General features: G+C 42.3%; 1 protein-coding gene across 1 annotated transcript in view; it reads right to left on the reverse strand.

Moving 5' to 3' along the window:
- Positions 1-17,905, reverse strand: part of HMCN1 (hemicentin 1) — a 210,070-nt gene extending 192,165 nt beyond the window's left edge. Inside the window, exon 1 of the mRNA XM_069789569.1 lies at positions 17,418-17,905. Within this exon, the coding sequence (XP_069645670.1) occupies positions 17,418-17,685 (268 nt within the window). The 5' untranslated portion in view covers positions 17,686-17,905. The remainder of the gene's footprint in view (positions 1-17,417) is intronic.
- Between the last annotated feature and the right edge of the window lie 555 nt (positions 17,906-18,460).

Below are 18,460 nucleotides of genomic sequence, written 5' to 3' on the forward strand. Positions count from 1 at the left end.
TACACCATTAAAAACAGAACAAAAAAAGAATAATTTTCAATAGACTATGTGAATTAACAACTAAAGTGGCCCAAATTGTCACACAAGGCATGCCACTCATCTTTCTTTAAAGAACAAGAGCACTAGTTATACATCTCTCAGAATATATTCTTCTCACTGAAGCTAGTTTTAAAATAGATTGATCTTGCCCTGATAGATTGGATTCTGTCTTTGTACTAATGTGGGTTGTTTAGTGCTCCCGCTGCAAAGTCTCTCTGGCACACCCTCAAGTGCCAATCTCATGCCCAACGTCCTTCACAGGCAGCAAGACTTGGGAGTCTAGTCACCCAGTGACTCAACAACTGAATCTTCAACTGCCCATTTCACCTTCACTTACAGACTTTTCCAAACATACTTTTCCAACAAAACGCCTGCTAGTGATGAGAGCTCTGCTTTGCTAGTTATGCTGTCCAGGCACAACCTAGCAGTAAAGCAAGGAACCACAGTCCTAGAAAAGGAACATCTTAACCACAGACACTTTTAAACAGCATAAGCAGTTCAGATCTGAAGAAAACATACTTCTGAATGCTACCCCCTTCATTGGGACTTCACTGCCCCATGCAAGTCTCAGGCCTTGGAACAGCACATGATAATGGAATAGCTTCTCTTCCTCAAAGAGCAGTCTCTTTAGAAGGCAGCCTCTGCCAACCCCCCTTCTGCTTCTGCACATCTTCTCAAGAACTTTCTCATTCCAGCCATGAGGCTTCCACAGCCAGCTGCCTGAGAAACCAGAGCAGTTGTCCAGCCCATAGCACAGTCATTTCTAAGACGAAAGCACAGGTATAAGAACTGATGGCTGTGCTACAACTACTCAGAGCTACTCATTTATGCCTTAGTTCTTGCATCCAAAAAGAAGGCTCAAAACCACAGCAAAAACATCCAGTTCCTAATAGCATTCACAAACCAACATGAAATTCCTACATACATTAATAGTCAGGCTAACTTTCTTGAACACTAATGCCAAGGAACAAGAACCTTAAGTGCATGACTCTTTAAACAACAGTCTGTTGTGCAGGATCAAGGAACCATCTGTTTTTACGAACCGCCCACTGGTATAGTCATGGTGAAGACTGCCACTGCATGGACTTCAGGAGAGATTCAGTCTTTCTGTGAAGCTTTTGTTCAGGTGTCTGCAGTACAAAATGGCATCCAAATTATTAAGACTGTTATCACTCAGGTTTAAATCAGTAGTTCTGCCAAAGTCTATCTTTGTTGCCAGAGGCAAATCTTCAGGGCGTCACTCAGAAAAAAAACTTAAGCGTATGTGAAAATTGTATCAAAATCAACAGAATATATGCAAAAAAATTCTTAAGTGTTTTGCTTAACTACAGACAGAGTTTGTTTGTGCCCAAGGTCTCCAGACTGTGAAGGAGGTGGTGTTTCCCATCTCCCATCCTTTCTTTATCACTAGAGTAAAAGCTGGATATTCTGGGCAGGGTTATTTATCATCATATGAAGATAGAGATACTGTACCAGTAGAAGTCCAACTGTAAAGACGTTAATACAAATGTTATCGATTCATTTCTGGTATGATTATGTACCAGCTAAACTATACAAGCACAGATAGAACTGTCCAAACATCTAACTTTAATAATAAACCCAATTTAACTAACAGAGTAACCTAGATGAAATTCCAGATGTCACTCACACATGGTAAATTAAAATACTCTGTAACAAAGTTCAGAGTACTCTTCTACAAAACTAGCATAATGTCGGGAAATATAAACAAAAACAGGAAAAATTTAATTCATCTCATTCTCCAGTGTCACATCTTGCATTTACTAAGCTTTTTCAAACATGTTATGTTGCTGATTAACAGTAATGCCTTAAGGCACAACCTTTTTCCTTTTTCTGATCTTGGGAGTTAGAAACTGCTTTGAAATGTCACTGAGGCATACAATTCTTACTCAATGATAACGTCGGAGAGCACCCTATAATTTAAAACACCACACTTCTAATTGACAAAATAGAGTCAAGTAGAAAAAGCATGATGAATTCAGATCCTACCCTGAGTACAGTGAAACTTCAAACAGTGCTGAAAGAATGAAAAACAGCTGAGCTAATAAAAAACAGACCCTGCTTAAACAATCTTTCATCAAGTAAATTTCACCTACATTGTTACTCTTGGAATTTGGGAAAGTAGGAGGAGCCAGCAAGGTCTGAAGAGAAGATGTGAAAGGATATTTGCAAAATATGTAATATTTAGCAAATTAAGAAAGCAGACAACCAAAGCCAGGCTCTGACCTCAGTTATACTGGTGAAAATCCAAACTAACATCACTGACTGTAATGGAATTACTTTGGATTTACTCCATGTTAACTGAGATCAAAACCTGTTCAAGGAGACAGAATATTGAAGTGGAAAATATGGCTTTTATATCTACACAAAGGGACATTTCATTGCAAGTAACTAAGAAACTGTTTAATGCTATGTAGCTACAACACAAAAGGTGAGGTGGACTTGAGTCATTACATAAATACCCACAGCCAAAATTTCTCAAGTTTGAAAGGTTTTATGCACTTCAAATCTGCCTCTAAACAAACTTTATACAAATTAAAGAGTTAATTCAAAACATGCTTCACTTATTTAGGGCTTTTCTTATTTGCTTGTTTCATCTCAAACCATACTCTTTACAAAATAAGACTCATCCCCATGAAGTATGCATGCAACAGCATCTCTTAAGTTGCTTCCCTTGTACCCTTTACAGAACCAAATTCATCCTCTCACACCACTTGCTACGCTAGAGGTCCATCTGCGTAAGCTACCACACACCTCTACACTGTGGAGTATTTCTGTGCCTTCCCTGTAAAAGAAAAAACCTGGGTACATATCAGTATAGGTGGCTAAGCTGAACCACCAGGACCTTAAAAGATTTGCTTGAAGAGATAAAATTGCCAAATTCTTTGAAACGCAATTTAGCCAACACGCATTATTTTTATCCTCATATACCACAGTTCACTTTAGGTAGCAGAATGATACTCAATTACACACACTTTCAAGGGTGGGGAAAGGGCTGAGTTTTTACAGTAATGACATGATCTCTACTTTTCACACCCTAGGCATGAACAACAATAGTATTTAGAACAAAGCAGATGCATTTTTTTCTCCCATTGTCAGCATTCACAGAGACTGTCTAGATCTGCACACACACAGATCCTGTGTAACTCAATCTTCCCAGTTCAATTCAGTTCATTAGCACTAGGGTCACTCATTCCCTTCCCACTGCAGCTATGCCAGCCAAGCAAACTGCCAGCCCTGCTCTCCAGAACCATCCTAACACAAGTCATCACCTCCGCCACTGGGCAGCAAAGCGGTTCATGCACACCCTTTTTAAAGAAGCTAGTGAGCTCAAAGAGTTTCAGCAGTCTCTGCTAACCTGGACCATTTTGGAATGAACCTGGAACTGCAAAGCAGAACTTATGGCTGGGGATAAGAAAAGGCCATAATCTCAAAGAAGAGGGAAGCAGATAGTAGCACAGAGCAGTATTTTTTTCATCGGATACAGCTACACCTTTAACAAAAAGGTATGCCTACAGATTCAGTCAAAATTTCAGAGAACAAAATATCAGAGTCTCTTGGTCCAATTCAGACCCAGATCAAACTCTAGAAACATACTCGCTCACATGGCCAATATGCAAAGTGAGAACGATACGTGTCCTTGCTACCACCCTCATTCATGCTAAGGCAAACATCAGCCATCAAACACACTGAAAGCAGCAAGAGAAAGATTTCTCCATCATCTCCTGCACAAACCTATTTGTGGCTAACACAGCACTTCTTTCACAGCAAGAGTATGCTGCCTTTAGCAGCAACACATTTCATCGCCAGGATCCAGTCTGTATATGCAAAAGACACCAGACTGCCAAGAAATCTTGAGATAAAGGAGGGGAGTGCTGAGAAGGGACACTGAACCTCTGAGGGAAAAGGGTCAATGGAAATTTTGAGGAAGGGATGGGCTGAAGGCAGAGCCGAAGATAAAAAGATGTGGGAGTCTGACAGATTAGGAAAGAAAGGAAAACGAGGAGTAAACTTTTCAGGGACAAATAAGTGATTTGTGGGTTTGTGGTTAACACAGAAGACTGACTCAGGAGTAAGTCACACGAATTCTCTGTGCTTTGATTCAGTTTATGTAAAATTTAGAAGAGGAAGACATGACCAAAACAAAACAAACAAAAATCCACTCATCTGAAATACTGTAAAACAGCAAGATGTAAGTTTTTAAGGTTTACTTAACTGTTGTTAAATCAGGAGGCAGCAACCCTGGACACATACCACTGCCTAAGCACCATGTTGTGTTCTCCAAATGCTGTAGGAAAGCAGTCAAAATGTTATCCCAACCAGCGCACATCATGTCTTGCTTCAGCAGTCTACCAGCAGTGACACTGGGGCTTGACTTTGCCTGTGCCACTTGGTGGGGGCTAGCAGTATTTCCAGTACTCAGAGTCTGGTAAAAGACAGTAAGTGTGTGCACAGTGACGCTAAAGATCTCTAATTAAAACCACACTACTATTGTGTTGGTGCTGAACAAGCTAAGTAACATAAAATGGAAAAGAAGTGCCACAATGCAAAGTGATTTGCCCAAAGAGTGGCAGCAATCATAGTCTCTCTACCTGGGTGCTCCAGCTATTGCTCTTTTACCTAAAACCATGTGCTTGCCTAACCATTTCGCCCATTTACAGCCTAAAAAACTACCTCTGACACAGTAGCTGTAAAGTCATAATCTCTTGAGGATTTTAGTAAACAGAAGTATAAATTCATACAGGGGCATAAAAGCAACCACAGTATTCCTAGCTCATCTAAGGCAGAGGACTTCATTTTTCCTGCACAGCTTTCCTCCTCTTCTTCTGTTCCTCAATGAACTGCAAGTGCAAAAGCATGCTAGTTCAGTGAACTAACTAAGACCTCACTAACTAAACAAAAAGCTCTGTCCTTTGGAAGACAGACTCGGACATACCATTGTGCAGCTTAGGAGAACTCAGGAAATGTTTCAGTGATATTCAGCATCCCCAGAGAGACTTAACCAGCTCATGAAAATACACTGGTGTCCAAAGCATGAAAATTACAATGGCTTCCTGCTTACACCCCCCGCCCCCCCAGGCTATGAACCTAATTTAAACAAGATGGCAGGAATCCAGCAGTAACCTATAGTCATAGATTAGAGCTGCTATCCTGAGCAAACAGACCAGACATTTGGGACTATAGCAACACAAGACATTCCTTCATTTTCATTTAATTATGCAAACCCACCCCCACTCACTCCACTTCAGCAGGGTTTTTCCAGTCTGAAATTCTGCTTTTGGTTACACCTCATTGCAGAACAAGCTCTACTAGTTGTAATTTATCCTATAGTTATAAAGTTGATACTCGGAATTTGGCTCTACCATGTATCAGGCTACATGAAACTGTCTTTTAAAGCTGTCTTCGTATTTTGTAGTCCTATGGCAGGGAAAAAACAGCAGAGGAAGGACACATTACAGCTCCCGTGAAAACACTGAGGCACTGAAATACAGAGCTAAAGCTCACTCCCTCTCAATTGCAATTCTGCAACAGGCTCTGTACCGTGAGGGGGGCAGCTGTCTTCTGTAAGAGCCGATTCATGCAGGCACCTTGAAAGAATAATTTAAAAGTCTCTCTGTACAACACTCATACATCCAAGTTTATTTTGGGACACCCATTATGTTATACACAGGCTCTGAACACTTATGTGGTTGATTCATTGTACCTAATACCACACACTAACTGTTGTATTACCAAAAGCATATGGTAAGGAAGCCAGTATTCCAGAGCAAACAGATGAAACTGCTAACAGGGATACATTACTGAAAATAAATTCAACACTTTCAATTATCTTTCGCTGCATGTGATGTATGCAGCTTGTTGGCTTGGTGTCTGGGAACATGTCATTTTCAAATATGCATATATTTTACCAGTAATGCTTTGCAGACTGAAATCTGCAGCTAAGTATATTTTAGGAAAAGGGCTACAACTTGAGCAGAGCTAGAAAACTGCACACAGTCTCTGCAAAGAGAAGTACCAAGGATGCCAAAGAAAACCAAGATGGAAGAGTACATGGGATACAGAACAATAAGTTAACATATCTTCATAGATACAAATGTAAACAGGCTGTGTGTAATACACATTAACAATGTGCATCACAGCCCCTATTCGTGGCTTACCCCCACAGAGATTATCAGCCTCATAGCTGCCAGTATTACTCCTTTAGCTTACACAGAACAGTCTCTGCTGAACACCCAAGGTCCAAACCCTGCTGACAACCTGTGGTAAGGGCAAATGAGATGTAAGATGTTCTGCTTAGCCACATCATTAGGCATCCACCAAAACCCTCTGCAAAGCAGACTCACAGAAGCCCCTCAGCTTATGCTAGAGCTGCCTGCACAGGCTGCCTCTGAGCATTACGCAGTTTTAGTAAGTTTCAAAATGCCCTACCAGGGGAAGTTATTCAGCAGGACTCAAGGTCTGGGGTCAGATCAGAACCAGAGAGGACATCACAGTGTGGGCACAACCTATTACCCTGTGTGAGCTGGGCTCATCTGAGCCCTCAGTATCTATATGGTAGGATGAAAAACAGTATGAAACAAATCTCGGGGACTATTATTTGGACAGTCAGCCCCAGATCAGGAAAAAGTTAGAAAGCAGAAAGCCTATCACTTGACTTCATACCTCCTAAATTCAGGGCTTCAACTGAACTAACCTTTGCTCCCTGTGCAGCCAGCGAAAGCAAATGAGACCTCCAAAGAGTATTTAAAAATTCACAGGTCATGAATTGCTCCATAAAGGTGCCAGTTTCTTTTTGTGAATTACAAAAAGAACCTTTGGGTAGCTAGTCTCTCAGCTGAGGTTCTCCAGTTGAGTACCTGAAGTGAAATGGGATTAATCCACTCTTCAGTGTCATGACATAACATGACCCCATTCAAGTGCTTCAGGAACATGAAGTCATTGTGCTTTTCCTCTGGCAAAAACAGGGAAAAGCTCAGCTCACATCTACAGTTACCAAGAATAGTTGCATATGTTCTTCAAAAGGCAACAAGAAGTTTAACCATAGACCACAACGGCATATGCGTGACCTAAACCTCTCTGATCCCACTTAAAAATATAACATTGCAAACTATCCCTATACAAAATGCAAATCTTGGGCCCAGAGTTCACCCAAAAACAACTGCATAGCATGAATTCATAACAGGCATAACTGAAGGATCTCATAAATCAGATCTGAGCGCAACACACCTAATAGAAGAAATACTAAACACTGGCAATAGTTATAAAAAATGAATTATATTCAACAATGTAATTGAGGGGTAAAACTCATTTTCTCTGGCAGTAGTAAAGAAAGCATATGAAGCAGCCAGCCCAGAGCACATTTCATTAAATCCATCCTATTTCTTCTTACAAAACAGTTGATTATCAAGGCATGGTGAGCCGATCAAGTAACACCATCAGTCTCTTTCAACAGAGAAACTGTTTTGCCATTTGCAAACTGAAAAACATATGTTCTCAATATTTTCTCTGATGTATGCATCTCCTTCAAAACCGAAGTCCACAGCATATGCCAAAAATCAAATCATTGATTAGAAAATATATACCAACTGGCATCTGAGGACTTTGTCTAAAGGATGCCTCCTGTCATTCCTCAGGCCACATTCAAAATCCATTAACTAAATGAAATATCTACTCCTTTTCTGTACTCCTTAATCCATCTTATCGCGATCCTCAACTGACTGAATTGAATCCACTCTAGTATAAATTCCAAGCAGCCTCCAATACACATACAAAAAGTGCAAAGCACAAGTCAGAAAAAGACTAGAGACACATACCTCAGGTCCACACAGCATAACGGAAATAGCTCTGAGGTTCCTAACAAGTTGGTACAGCAGGATGAAGAATGTCACAGACATATAAAGCACTGACCCAATATAAACTCATTTTGCTCACCGTTGGTTAAGAAAAGTTAAAAGCAATTTGTACCAGCAAATGGAGTCCCATCAGTCCATGCCTCCCTACACAGGACAAGTATTGTTCACCACCCTGCAGTTCACACATGGCCCAGCTCTGTATCACGCGATACGGAGCTTTCAAAAGGCATATGAACGTGTCCTCATGCCTGATCCAGATCAAGTTGGTATTGCCAGAGGGTAGTAAGGAGCAAGGATTAAGGATCACAGTCTCAGTTTCAGCAGTCTTCAGTTCTTGGTTTGTTGGGGTTGTTTGTTTTTTTTCCTTCATTCTCCTCTGAGAACTCGAGCTGCTCTCTTCAGTAAAGGCATTCGCTATTAATTCCCCACCACAGAAGGCACTGGTTTTCATCATTATCTTCTAGCATTGCTGCTTTAAAAGAGCAAGGTTGGCATTTCAAGAGGCAAACATTCTCTGGTTGGCCTCCTTGTCAACATCCTTCTCTATATTTCACTGACAGTTCATCTTGCAATGAACACTATTGCCTCAGTTAAAGTGAGATAAAGATGTATATAATATTTATGCCTCTTCGTTCATTTAATTACTTTGCATTCTCAGAAAAATAACTCCTTTCTTCAGATAAGAAAAGAGACAGAATATATCAATCTCAAGGAGGGACAGCTTAGTCATAGGTTAAAAGCACTTGAGGATCTGCATCTAATTTTATAAATCATTACAAATTTGATTTGTGGGCATTTAAACCAATTCAGTAGATGCATACATCATCATAAGTTTCTCTTTTCTTTCCATACCATAGAGCTCCCATCAAGAGTCATAGCCAACATGGCCTACTGTTAAACAATTATTGCCATGAATAGGATTAACTTGGCTTCCATACATGACTGTGTGGAAACACAGGCTCCTGCAACTTTTGAGAAATAAATGGAAAATGGGGAGAAGAGGGGAAGGAGAATGGAGAAAGGCAGAACACTAAAATTCAGCTCTTACACTGTTGGTATCTACCTTCTCCCCGCTGCTCCCAGTTTTCAGACATTGCTAACTTAGATGACAGCAACTACCATTCCCTGCTTCACACGGAGGAGAAGGCACAGTCCTCAGCTGCCCATGCAAGCAGAAAATACAGCTTCAACAGATCCTCCTTCCACACAGTGTTTCAGAGGGATTAAGCCATATTCACTGCTTGGGTAATTCAGGACATAGTGAAATACACTCTACAGCCACTTCTTATCTGGGGCAAGGGTTCACTGGTTTTTCAGTTTAACTAGCACCAGCTTGATCACTTTCTAATCTGGTTCAGTATTGTGTGATATTTACTTTGAGATGAATCGGCAAATAGTTGAAGTAGCAGAAATAATGGGGCAGCAACCTCTAATGGGAAGGCAGGGACAAATCTTTTTGTGCAGAAGAACAGCAGCTGAAAGACCAACCAGACCTTCATACTGTCACTGTGTGGATTTATGCTGCTCTTTAAATGTGTATTTTGTGATGTACACCTACACTTCTACACTGATGTCCCTGAGAACAGTGACAAGTGGCTTCTCAACAGGTTCAGTTCACTGCAGATGATCTAAAGACACAACCATATCTGGAATGGAAGTTACAGAAGCTACACACCACCCTTCCGTTCTCAACAAGGTGTGTGATCCTCCAGCAAAGTCTGCATTTTGCTATCTAATAGTCTTCAGAAAATACAACAGTAGTACATGATATGCAGGAAAACCTACTATAGTGGGAAGTGAAAGAGTTTTTCAGGTGCATGGGGGGATAATAGTAAAGTAAAGATTCTAAGGCAACTGATAGAAAGCTCAAAACAACTGTATTTGGGAGTGAATTTAAAACTCTGTACAATTGTTTGCTACATTGTTGCATACTTAATGGTTGAGTTTGCAATGGCACTGTAATAGTGACTGCTATTTGGGACACAACAGGGAAAGTACCCTCTGTGTGAACTCCAGAAGCAACAGAGAACATGCATATGCTGCTAAACAGCAAGCCTCATTTGCTAAACAACATCAGTAATAATTATTGGGACAGAGTAACATTGGGATGCATTACTAATGAGCTACAGAGCTTTTCATGTAATTGTCACCACTTGGAGCTGGGGATAGCAAAGCAAAATAGAACAAGTAGCTTCTGTGTAAGTTCAGTAGGCAACAGTTTCAAAAGTAACATGAAAAATAATTCATAATGCAAAGCAGAAGAGAATGACATATTTGAGGCATTACCACTTTTTTTCCCAAGGAAAAAATCTCCAGTGTATCTTCAAGTAAAAACAGGGATAAAAATTCTTTCCCTTGCAAAAAAAGATACAAGAATTGGGGGGGAAATTACCATTGTGCATACCTTCAGGGCTGGACAGGCAAAGGTACAACAGCAGAAAAATAAGTTGTAAGTGATGGTCTAGTAGGCTTTTGGATGATGTCGCAACATTTTGGCTGTCTCACAGATCTTGGAGCTTCTGGCACTAGCAATACTGTCTTCTGTACTCTATATAAACAGCTACTTTTAGAGGGACCCCAGATAAATCCTTCCAGAAGATCAAGAAAACAGCCACGTAATCACATAAAATTGATTTTATAGATATCACAACATCTCTGTGAAGGATGACAATAAAGTTTAAAACACTTATTTCACATACAGTCAGTATAGTTATCATAGAAGTCTCAGAGATGGAAAATATCTGTAGGTGCTTTAGACTTTATCCTTATCAACTCAGAGTTGGTCGCTATTATACAGTATTTGTGATTGTCATTCAACTGTTAACAGTAACAATAAAATTCAGTAGTAGTAGTAACAACAATAAAGAGGCAGTATTTAAGCCTTAAGGAAACAGAGTATTTCCTGCTGAAATTGTCAACAGTGAAATAATAAGTAACACTTCAACAGTTATAGCACAAAGGGCAGATCTAACAGTTATTAAGCCCAGTTCTGGTTATCATTTGTCTTCAGGCGTACCAAGACAGCACTGAACAGTTGTAAATTTACACTGTGTCTCCTAAAACATGAAAGACAGACTCAAAACTTGGGATATGCACTCATTATTGCTGTCACTATATATCTAAGGAAGTCCAAAATAAATCATACCCCAAAAAACCTTACACGACCTTGAGTTTTTCAGATAGGATTTTCAGAAATTTGAGGCCACCAAAGAACACTACTCAAAGATCAGCTGTGACAACTTTAACCTGATATTCTGTGATGGATTGGTAGAGCTACTGCACTAGAACAGGGAGATTCTACTTGTTAAATCAGCACATTTTTTTTTGCCCCGCTTTGGATTTCAGGAATAATATGAAACCCACTCAACGCTCAAAATAAGAAAACTATTTGAATTAAGTGGAGAGAATAATTTTCTTTGCCTCTGGCCTTACTCTTTTACCAACCAGAATTGGGGCAACTCTTTTCTTTCCTTCCTATAAAAACTATGGGATTTTTATAAGTTCCCAGCGTTTGCAAAGCATTTCCCCACAGGAACTTCATTGGCAAGCTGTTTATTCCTCCTTGCCAACCTAATAATTTGTCTATTTCAAATATTAGACAGTTTTCAAACAGTTCTATGTACTGAGGAAGGTGAGGAGACCCACTGAATGTGGACAGGAAGAGCTACTGCCCAAAGACAGGCAGACCTTCCCAGAATCCACCAAGTCCTCAGTTCCTGATGGGCAGAGATTCCCATTTCCATCTCACTGTGTGGTTTGCAGAATACAACAAATTGATGAGACATCTGCCCAGGACACACACACACAGCAGCAACCCACTGAATCTTTTTCTTAAGCAAAAGATACACTGTAGAACTGCAATATCCCTCCCCCACCTCTTCTCTAACCCCTCTAGTTCCATCACAGTGTACTCAAAACTCAATTAAAAACCACTGTATTACACCCACACAGTGCTAAATGTCACCCACTAAGGAAGTTTATACCCTACCACAGCATGGCTTATAACAGACCAACCTCAAATAAGTGCTATTACTTACCCACAAACACAATGACACCAACAGGTCTACATGACCCCCAGAATGAGAACTGCAAGGGAATGGCACACCGCAGGACTCCTAGACTTTTCTTATGCTGCACCCATCCCTTGTATGAACACCATTTCTCTGGTGCTAGTAAACTCAAGGTACCAGTACAAAATACCGTACTTCCTTTAAACTTGTCCTCCCTGCTTTGAAAACAACTGCCATACAGTTTCTCCACAGCCATGTTCCTGTTCTTTAGTAAAACTAACACCAAGTCTTGAAGGATTTCTTCCCCCACCCAAAGGAAGCTGAGGGAATCCTGAAGACAGTGACCTTCAGGCTATACCAGAAGGACCATTCAACTTCTTCTGAATGGGAAAAGGTTTCAGACAACTGATTTATATACATTCAGCCTTTGCCTGAAAAGTTTAATAGACACCCATAAATCTGAGAGTAAAGCCTGGGGCCAAAGGCCTCAAGTGACAGAAGAATGCAAAAGGGGAAGTGCAGGGCAACATGTTGGAGAAAAGCTGTCAGAAGAGTCTGATGTAAGAAACCTGCTGGGCGGCAAAGAGGCAGCGATACTGTTTACATGTAGATACAGAAATGACAAAGTGGTGGCTTATATTGGGAAGGCTGGCAATGCAGCCTCTGCAGTTGAATTAAAACCAGGAAGAATTTCAGCTGAGCAGGGGTGGAAGTTTTATTGCTACACTCGAAGGACTATTTATTCTTCATCACTCACAAGTGTCTTTTTCAAGGCAGAAGTTAACATGTAAAGGAAAGCTTATACTTCTCCATTTCAGCACACAGCTTTCCATCTCCCTTTATTATCCATTTGTATAACCACAATACTTTTCATATCAGGAAGTATGAAAATTTTTAATTCCATTAATAGCCTAATTCAAATTTTTTATGCTCATCCTCTGGAAAAAAAAAAACATTATTTCTTCTTCATTACAATTTCTAAAAAAACCTATCAAACCTGCAAAAACCAAAGTTCTCAAACCTTTCATATGACCTTCTGAACTTGTTCCAAGCTAGTATGTGGCTCAGCAGCCTAACCATTGTTATGGATATAGCACTGCAAGTCCATTAAATAAAGGAGACCCCAGGTTATTACGTTAAATGTAATTATGTGCCTCTACTCCGTGATATAATTAGAGCTTTACTCCCAAAAAAAAGAGGAGTGGGATCAAGGAAAAAAAAAATAAAATATTGTATTTCTAGTTCTCCATTTACTGTGTGACCCTAGGTGGATGACTGAAGTTCAATACCATTTTCCCATCTGAACAAAGTAGTATTAATGTCTTCCCTTTTCTCACATAGGCAATATGTTGCTGATCTGATTTGTAAGAAAAAGGGTTAGGAGATGCTCATATCAGAGATTTGTAGACATGCAGAGTATTAACAGGCAAACATCATCCTGTGCACTAGGGAGTCCAGAGGTTATATATTCCCTTCATTTTTCTTGTAATTAATATTATTGCAGTTTGGTCTATAAAATAATCATTCACACTAAAGGAATGCTGGATTAAATCACACAGAGTCAAAGTTATTACTGGTATAATTCCATTAGCTTTACAGAAAAATACTAGGGATTAATTCGTCCTCTTAAGCTTATTTTCCATTCCAAAATTCCTTAATGGCATAAAGGAAAAATAAAAAAGCTGGCCACAGATGTTAAATAAAGACATTTTGAGTCCAATCCCGTTTCCACAGGATACAATGGGAGTTAGGAGATCAGGACCCACAACACACAACAACAAAAGCATTTGCTGATCTTAAGCTTTAGCTCCAATTCAAAATTTTCCTGTGCCAACTCTTCTTAATTTGGGACTTATTTTTTTCCCCTCCAGTTTTTCCACTGAACACAAGTCTGGCAAGAGATTTCTTTGTCAACAGCCTTTTCACTATCTACAAAACTTCTGTGATCATCTTTAGGCATTGAAAAACCACAATAGAAAAATACCTGTAATCTGTTAAAGCATTGGACATGCTTACACATGAAGTAGAATCCAAAACAAAAGGCTTTTTCAAAATGGAGATCTCAGCATACCACCAGATGGTACAGCGGTATCAGAATGCGAAACCCATTACAAATTTTTTCTGTAGGCCATAACTCTATGCCAAAAACCTCAGGTTTGTTACTAAAAAATATGCACATTTTAATTATTACTGTTTTACCAAAACATCATAGTCTGAGCAAAATACCATTGCAATAGTGATAACACTACATTTAAATCTACCAAAGGCCACAATGTGTTGGCATATCACAATGCAGCATTAATATGCAGCACTTTGGTAACAATGTAGTCCAGTAGAATATGAGAGGATTTTTAAATAACTAAAATTATAAATAATTCAGCTGTACCTTGTGTGACGTCAAGTACCCTTCCAAGACAAATTCTTATATGGTTTTGTTGAATACACTCTCCTTGTCAACAGCTCTTTCTTTATGGTACTTAGAAAGCACTTGAGCTGTTTCACTAACCAGTACAAATCAAGCAGTGCTGCAAAGTGAATGACTGAGGCACTGTTCAGCATACACTGTGCAACATAAATTAAGAAAACAATGGAGTTAAAAGCCAAATCCATACCAACTTTAAATTGTAATTACCTATCAATAAGACTGTATCTGGATTAGGACAGCTTTATACAAAGAGAAGCTCCTTGGATTCAAGGTCCAACTGTTGCACTCCTTGTAGAGTCCCATTTGCCTCATGGACCACAGTACCCCACAAAAACATCATGAAAGTCTGTCTGTGGGGCAGCTACATAGAAAGTTCTTTTTTGAAGAAAAATTATCAGTTGAGCAAATAACCAGACAACTTGGGGGGGGGGGGGGGTGGATCTCATCAATTTAGTTGAGCAGTCTTCACACAGAACAACACTAGGTAAACAAATTGGACACTCCGAAATACAAGCCAAGCAATATTTTTTTATTAGGTTTTTGAGAAAAGTTACTTCTCTATAGATTCAAAAAAGATGTTGAACTAGTCACAACAGTGTTTCTTGCATTTCTTTTCAAGTGCCTAGGCTTGGTCATCATCAGATGTAAAATACCAGATTACCAGCAGTCTGAACTGCTACATCCACAAAATTCAAGACACTGGACTGTGAAGGGTCCTTCTAACTCAAAGGACACACAGAAATAGGTTTCAGAAACTAAGACAAAATCATGTTTAAAATTATACATTCTCCACTTTCAAACAGCTTTATGACCTCACAAATTATCCATCACGCTAAAAAGTAAGGCCCCCTCTGGCTGTGCAAGGAAGTCGGACTTCCATAGAGAGACATGTAACAGGATACACCAATATATGTTCGCCTGCAGTTCTTTGTTGTATAGGTCAGCTCTCTGCAGGTTTAAGTTTCAGTTACTCTACTGAATGAAATCTAATATTTGCCAAGGAAAGGGATCTCCTGTGGAAAGAGAGGGAATGGGGGAAGAGGCAAGGAAGCAAAAAGTCTGTGAGGGGGGGAAAATGTGAATCGGAGGAAGGTGGCAGCAGATTTGTTGCTGGTGAGGTATGTACAGAGCAAGAAGGTCAGTGGTACAGTAAAGCATGATTAAAAGAATCAGTCTAACAGAAGCAAAGATCCTGGAGAGCCAATGGAAGCAAGAGGGTCAGGGAGATGGGAGAAAAGGAATGAAAAGGTAAAAATGTGCAGAAGAAAAACTGAATGAGGAAGAGAAAACATGTGGGATGAGAAAGAAGAAATCAACTATTGAAACAAAGAATTTGAAAGCAGCCTGTGATGAAAGCTAAGTGTTGGAACTACTTGTGATACAAAACCCGGAACTTCTTTCTACCAAGGATGCACAGGAACAGAGGACTATCCACACAAACCTGCAAACTAAAAGTGCACCACACAAGATCATCTTCTTGCTCCCATGGTTGGTATAGATACCGAAGCCCTCTGAAAAATGAGAGCTACCAATTCTTATAGTGAATCACTTTGGTGAGCAGAAAAGGAAGATGTATAAAGTGTGGTTATGGAGAGGAAATAAACCCAAGACATTCCCAGCCTGTGTTGATTTTCTGCCCCATCCAAGGAGAAAGAGCTCCAAGGAGAACTACCAGCTTGATTCTCCAAAAGGATGTAAGAGTTCTAGGCTCTACACTTGAGCAAAATCTTTTCCTCCTTGCTTACTTCTGTGGCATGATGCTTTTTAAGTTCCATATATGTTTGTTCCATAAAATAACAAAAAGGTAAAGAGGGGAAAAAAAAAGAAAGTGATACCAAAGGTGAAAACAGTACGGTACATAAACAGACCCTTTTGTGATAGGACACTCTGATACCACAATGATGGACTCCCTATAAGGAAAAAAAAAAAAAAAGGAGAACCTATACAAGCTTATAGATAACAAAACAGCAAAATTTGCACAGACAAGTTTTTCTCTAGTTTTCCAAGCATTTGGTTTAAGGTATTTATAACAGTAGCAAACATGTATCTTGTAAGCAGAAGTATCTATGACTGACAGGAAATAGAAGGGGTGTCTTTTCATGTGATGACAACCCTGCACAAATTGAACTCTTAAGAACTGACTTCTGAAATATCATATTCTGAGACATTCCATGGGAACTAGAACCAGAAAGGCCATTTTCCAGGGCTTCTTCCCACTCTTTGATTCTTTAAAGAGTTTTTACTGCATAGTACAGCACACATTACCAGCCTGGGGCACCCTGTTCCTATTTCCTCTTCAAGTCACCAGAAGATATTTGACAAGGAAAGAGTAAGAAAGCCAGAGAAAAGGGACAGGACAGGAACAGAAAACAGATGCTGAAAGAGAGGAACACACGATGTATAGCAGAAAGAAGAAAAAAAAAAAAGGTAAAATGAGGGAAAGAAAGAAGAACCCAAACCAAAAAACACATCATGTAAAGCTCCTGGATCATTTCAGTGCAAGTTTCTCAACGTAAACATGGGACAAGACTGGAGGAAAAGTGCAACTGTATTGTGTACGTTCGTAAGTGTATTCACATAGAAGGGCACTGAAACAAAACGTGATAGCTTTGTTACTAGTACGCCCGCTCTCTACTAGGGCAGAAGGTCACTGAAGCCGCTTCAGCTCGCGTTAGAATTATTAAGAGGAGTACTTGATGCCCTAACGCATTGGCGTCCGCTTCGCTTTACCCTGAAGGCTTCTGGAAGGTCTGCTGGCGTCTGTCTGCACGGAGACAGGGAGGGGGTCCGGAAAACTTGACTGGCTCCTGGCAAGTCACCGCAGCGCAGAGACTCGTGTGGCAGGCACGGCCGAGATGCGACAGACGCCTGGGAGCGCAGGAAGCCCAGCCTTCCACCGCAGCCAGCCCCGAGCAGGACCTCCTCCGCTGCCCTTCCCGGGCTCCCTGCCTCCCCCCCCGCCCCGAGCCCACCTCGGCGCGCGCCGCGCTCCCTGCCGCGGCTGCCGGGGCAGCCCCCGCGCCCCCGACCCTGCCCGGACCCCGCCCGCGCCCTCAGGGGAGAAACCCCTACCTGGGTCGTGGAAAGGCACCAAGGCGAAGTTGTAAAGCGGCCGCTTGGGTCTCTTCAGCGACGTTTCCAGGATCTTGGACGCCCCCTCGACGACCTGCACCAGGTCGTCGTACATGGAGCCGGTCACATCAAACACGAAGGCCAGGGTGGAGGCTCCCTCCGGCACCGCCTCGCCGCCGGGCTCGGGCGCAGCGCGGGGGCACAGAGCGAGCAGCAGCACCGCGCCCAGACCCGCTCCCCACGCTCCGCTGCCCCCGCGGAAAGCCATTTTCCCCGGCAGCCCGCGCAGCTCCCGCGGCGGCCGAGAAAGACGCCCGCAGGAGCGCGGAGCCCGGCGCCCACCCGCTCCCCTCCGCGCGGAGGGCAGGAAGCGCCGCAGCTTTTGTCTGCGCGCGACCGCGGCCCCGCTCCGCCTTTCTTATCGGGCACGGCTGGGGCAGCGCCGCCCCGAGGGAGAAGGCTGAGCCCCGGCCATGCCGCGGGGTGCGGGAGCTGCTGCCGGCGCGGCTGGGGCCGGAGTTGCCTCAGGAGCCCCGGCTGCGGACTGAGGCGGCGCCCGCCCCGGCCCCGGCCCCGGCCCCGCCCCCCGTGGCCCGCCGCGGCCCCTGCCCTCACCTCAGGGCCCCCTCCCGCCGCGGCCGTTAGCGGGCCGGCGCCGGGGCCGGGGCCGGGGCCGCCCCTCACACCTGGCCGCCTGCTGCCTCCCCGGCCCCGGCCCCGGCCCCGGCCCCGGCGGCCGCCGAGCCCCGCGGGAGAGCCTCCCTGGCGGGAACGGGGCGCCGGCGGGTGCGGTAGAGACTTGCCCCTCACGGAGCGGGGTCTGCGCCCCCACCTGCCGGGGCGGTGAGAACGGCGGTGCTGACCCGAGCTCATCCCTAGGAAGGCAGAGGAGCGTATTTATTCTTTTAGTATTATAAACGCTTGATACGACACTGAAACCGCTCCTCCGTGCACTGCTGCCCCGGTTCTCCCCTCGCTTCGGTTACGCTTCCACAAGTGCTACCCGAAACCCAGAGGCTGGCCCTCCCGAGGCCCCTTCCAGC

The sequence above is a fragment of the Haliaeetus albicilla genome, chromosome 8 (assembly GCF_947461875.1).
Source record: "Haliaeetus albicilla chromosome 8, bHalAlb1.1, whole genome shotgun sequence".
In the NCBI taxonomy this organism is placed as follows: Eukaryota; Metazoa; Chordata; class Aves; order Accipitriformes; family Accipitridae; genus Haliaeetus; species Haliaeetus albicilla.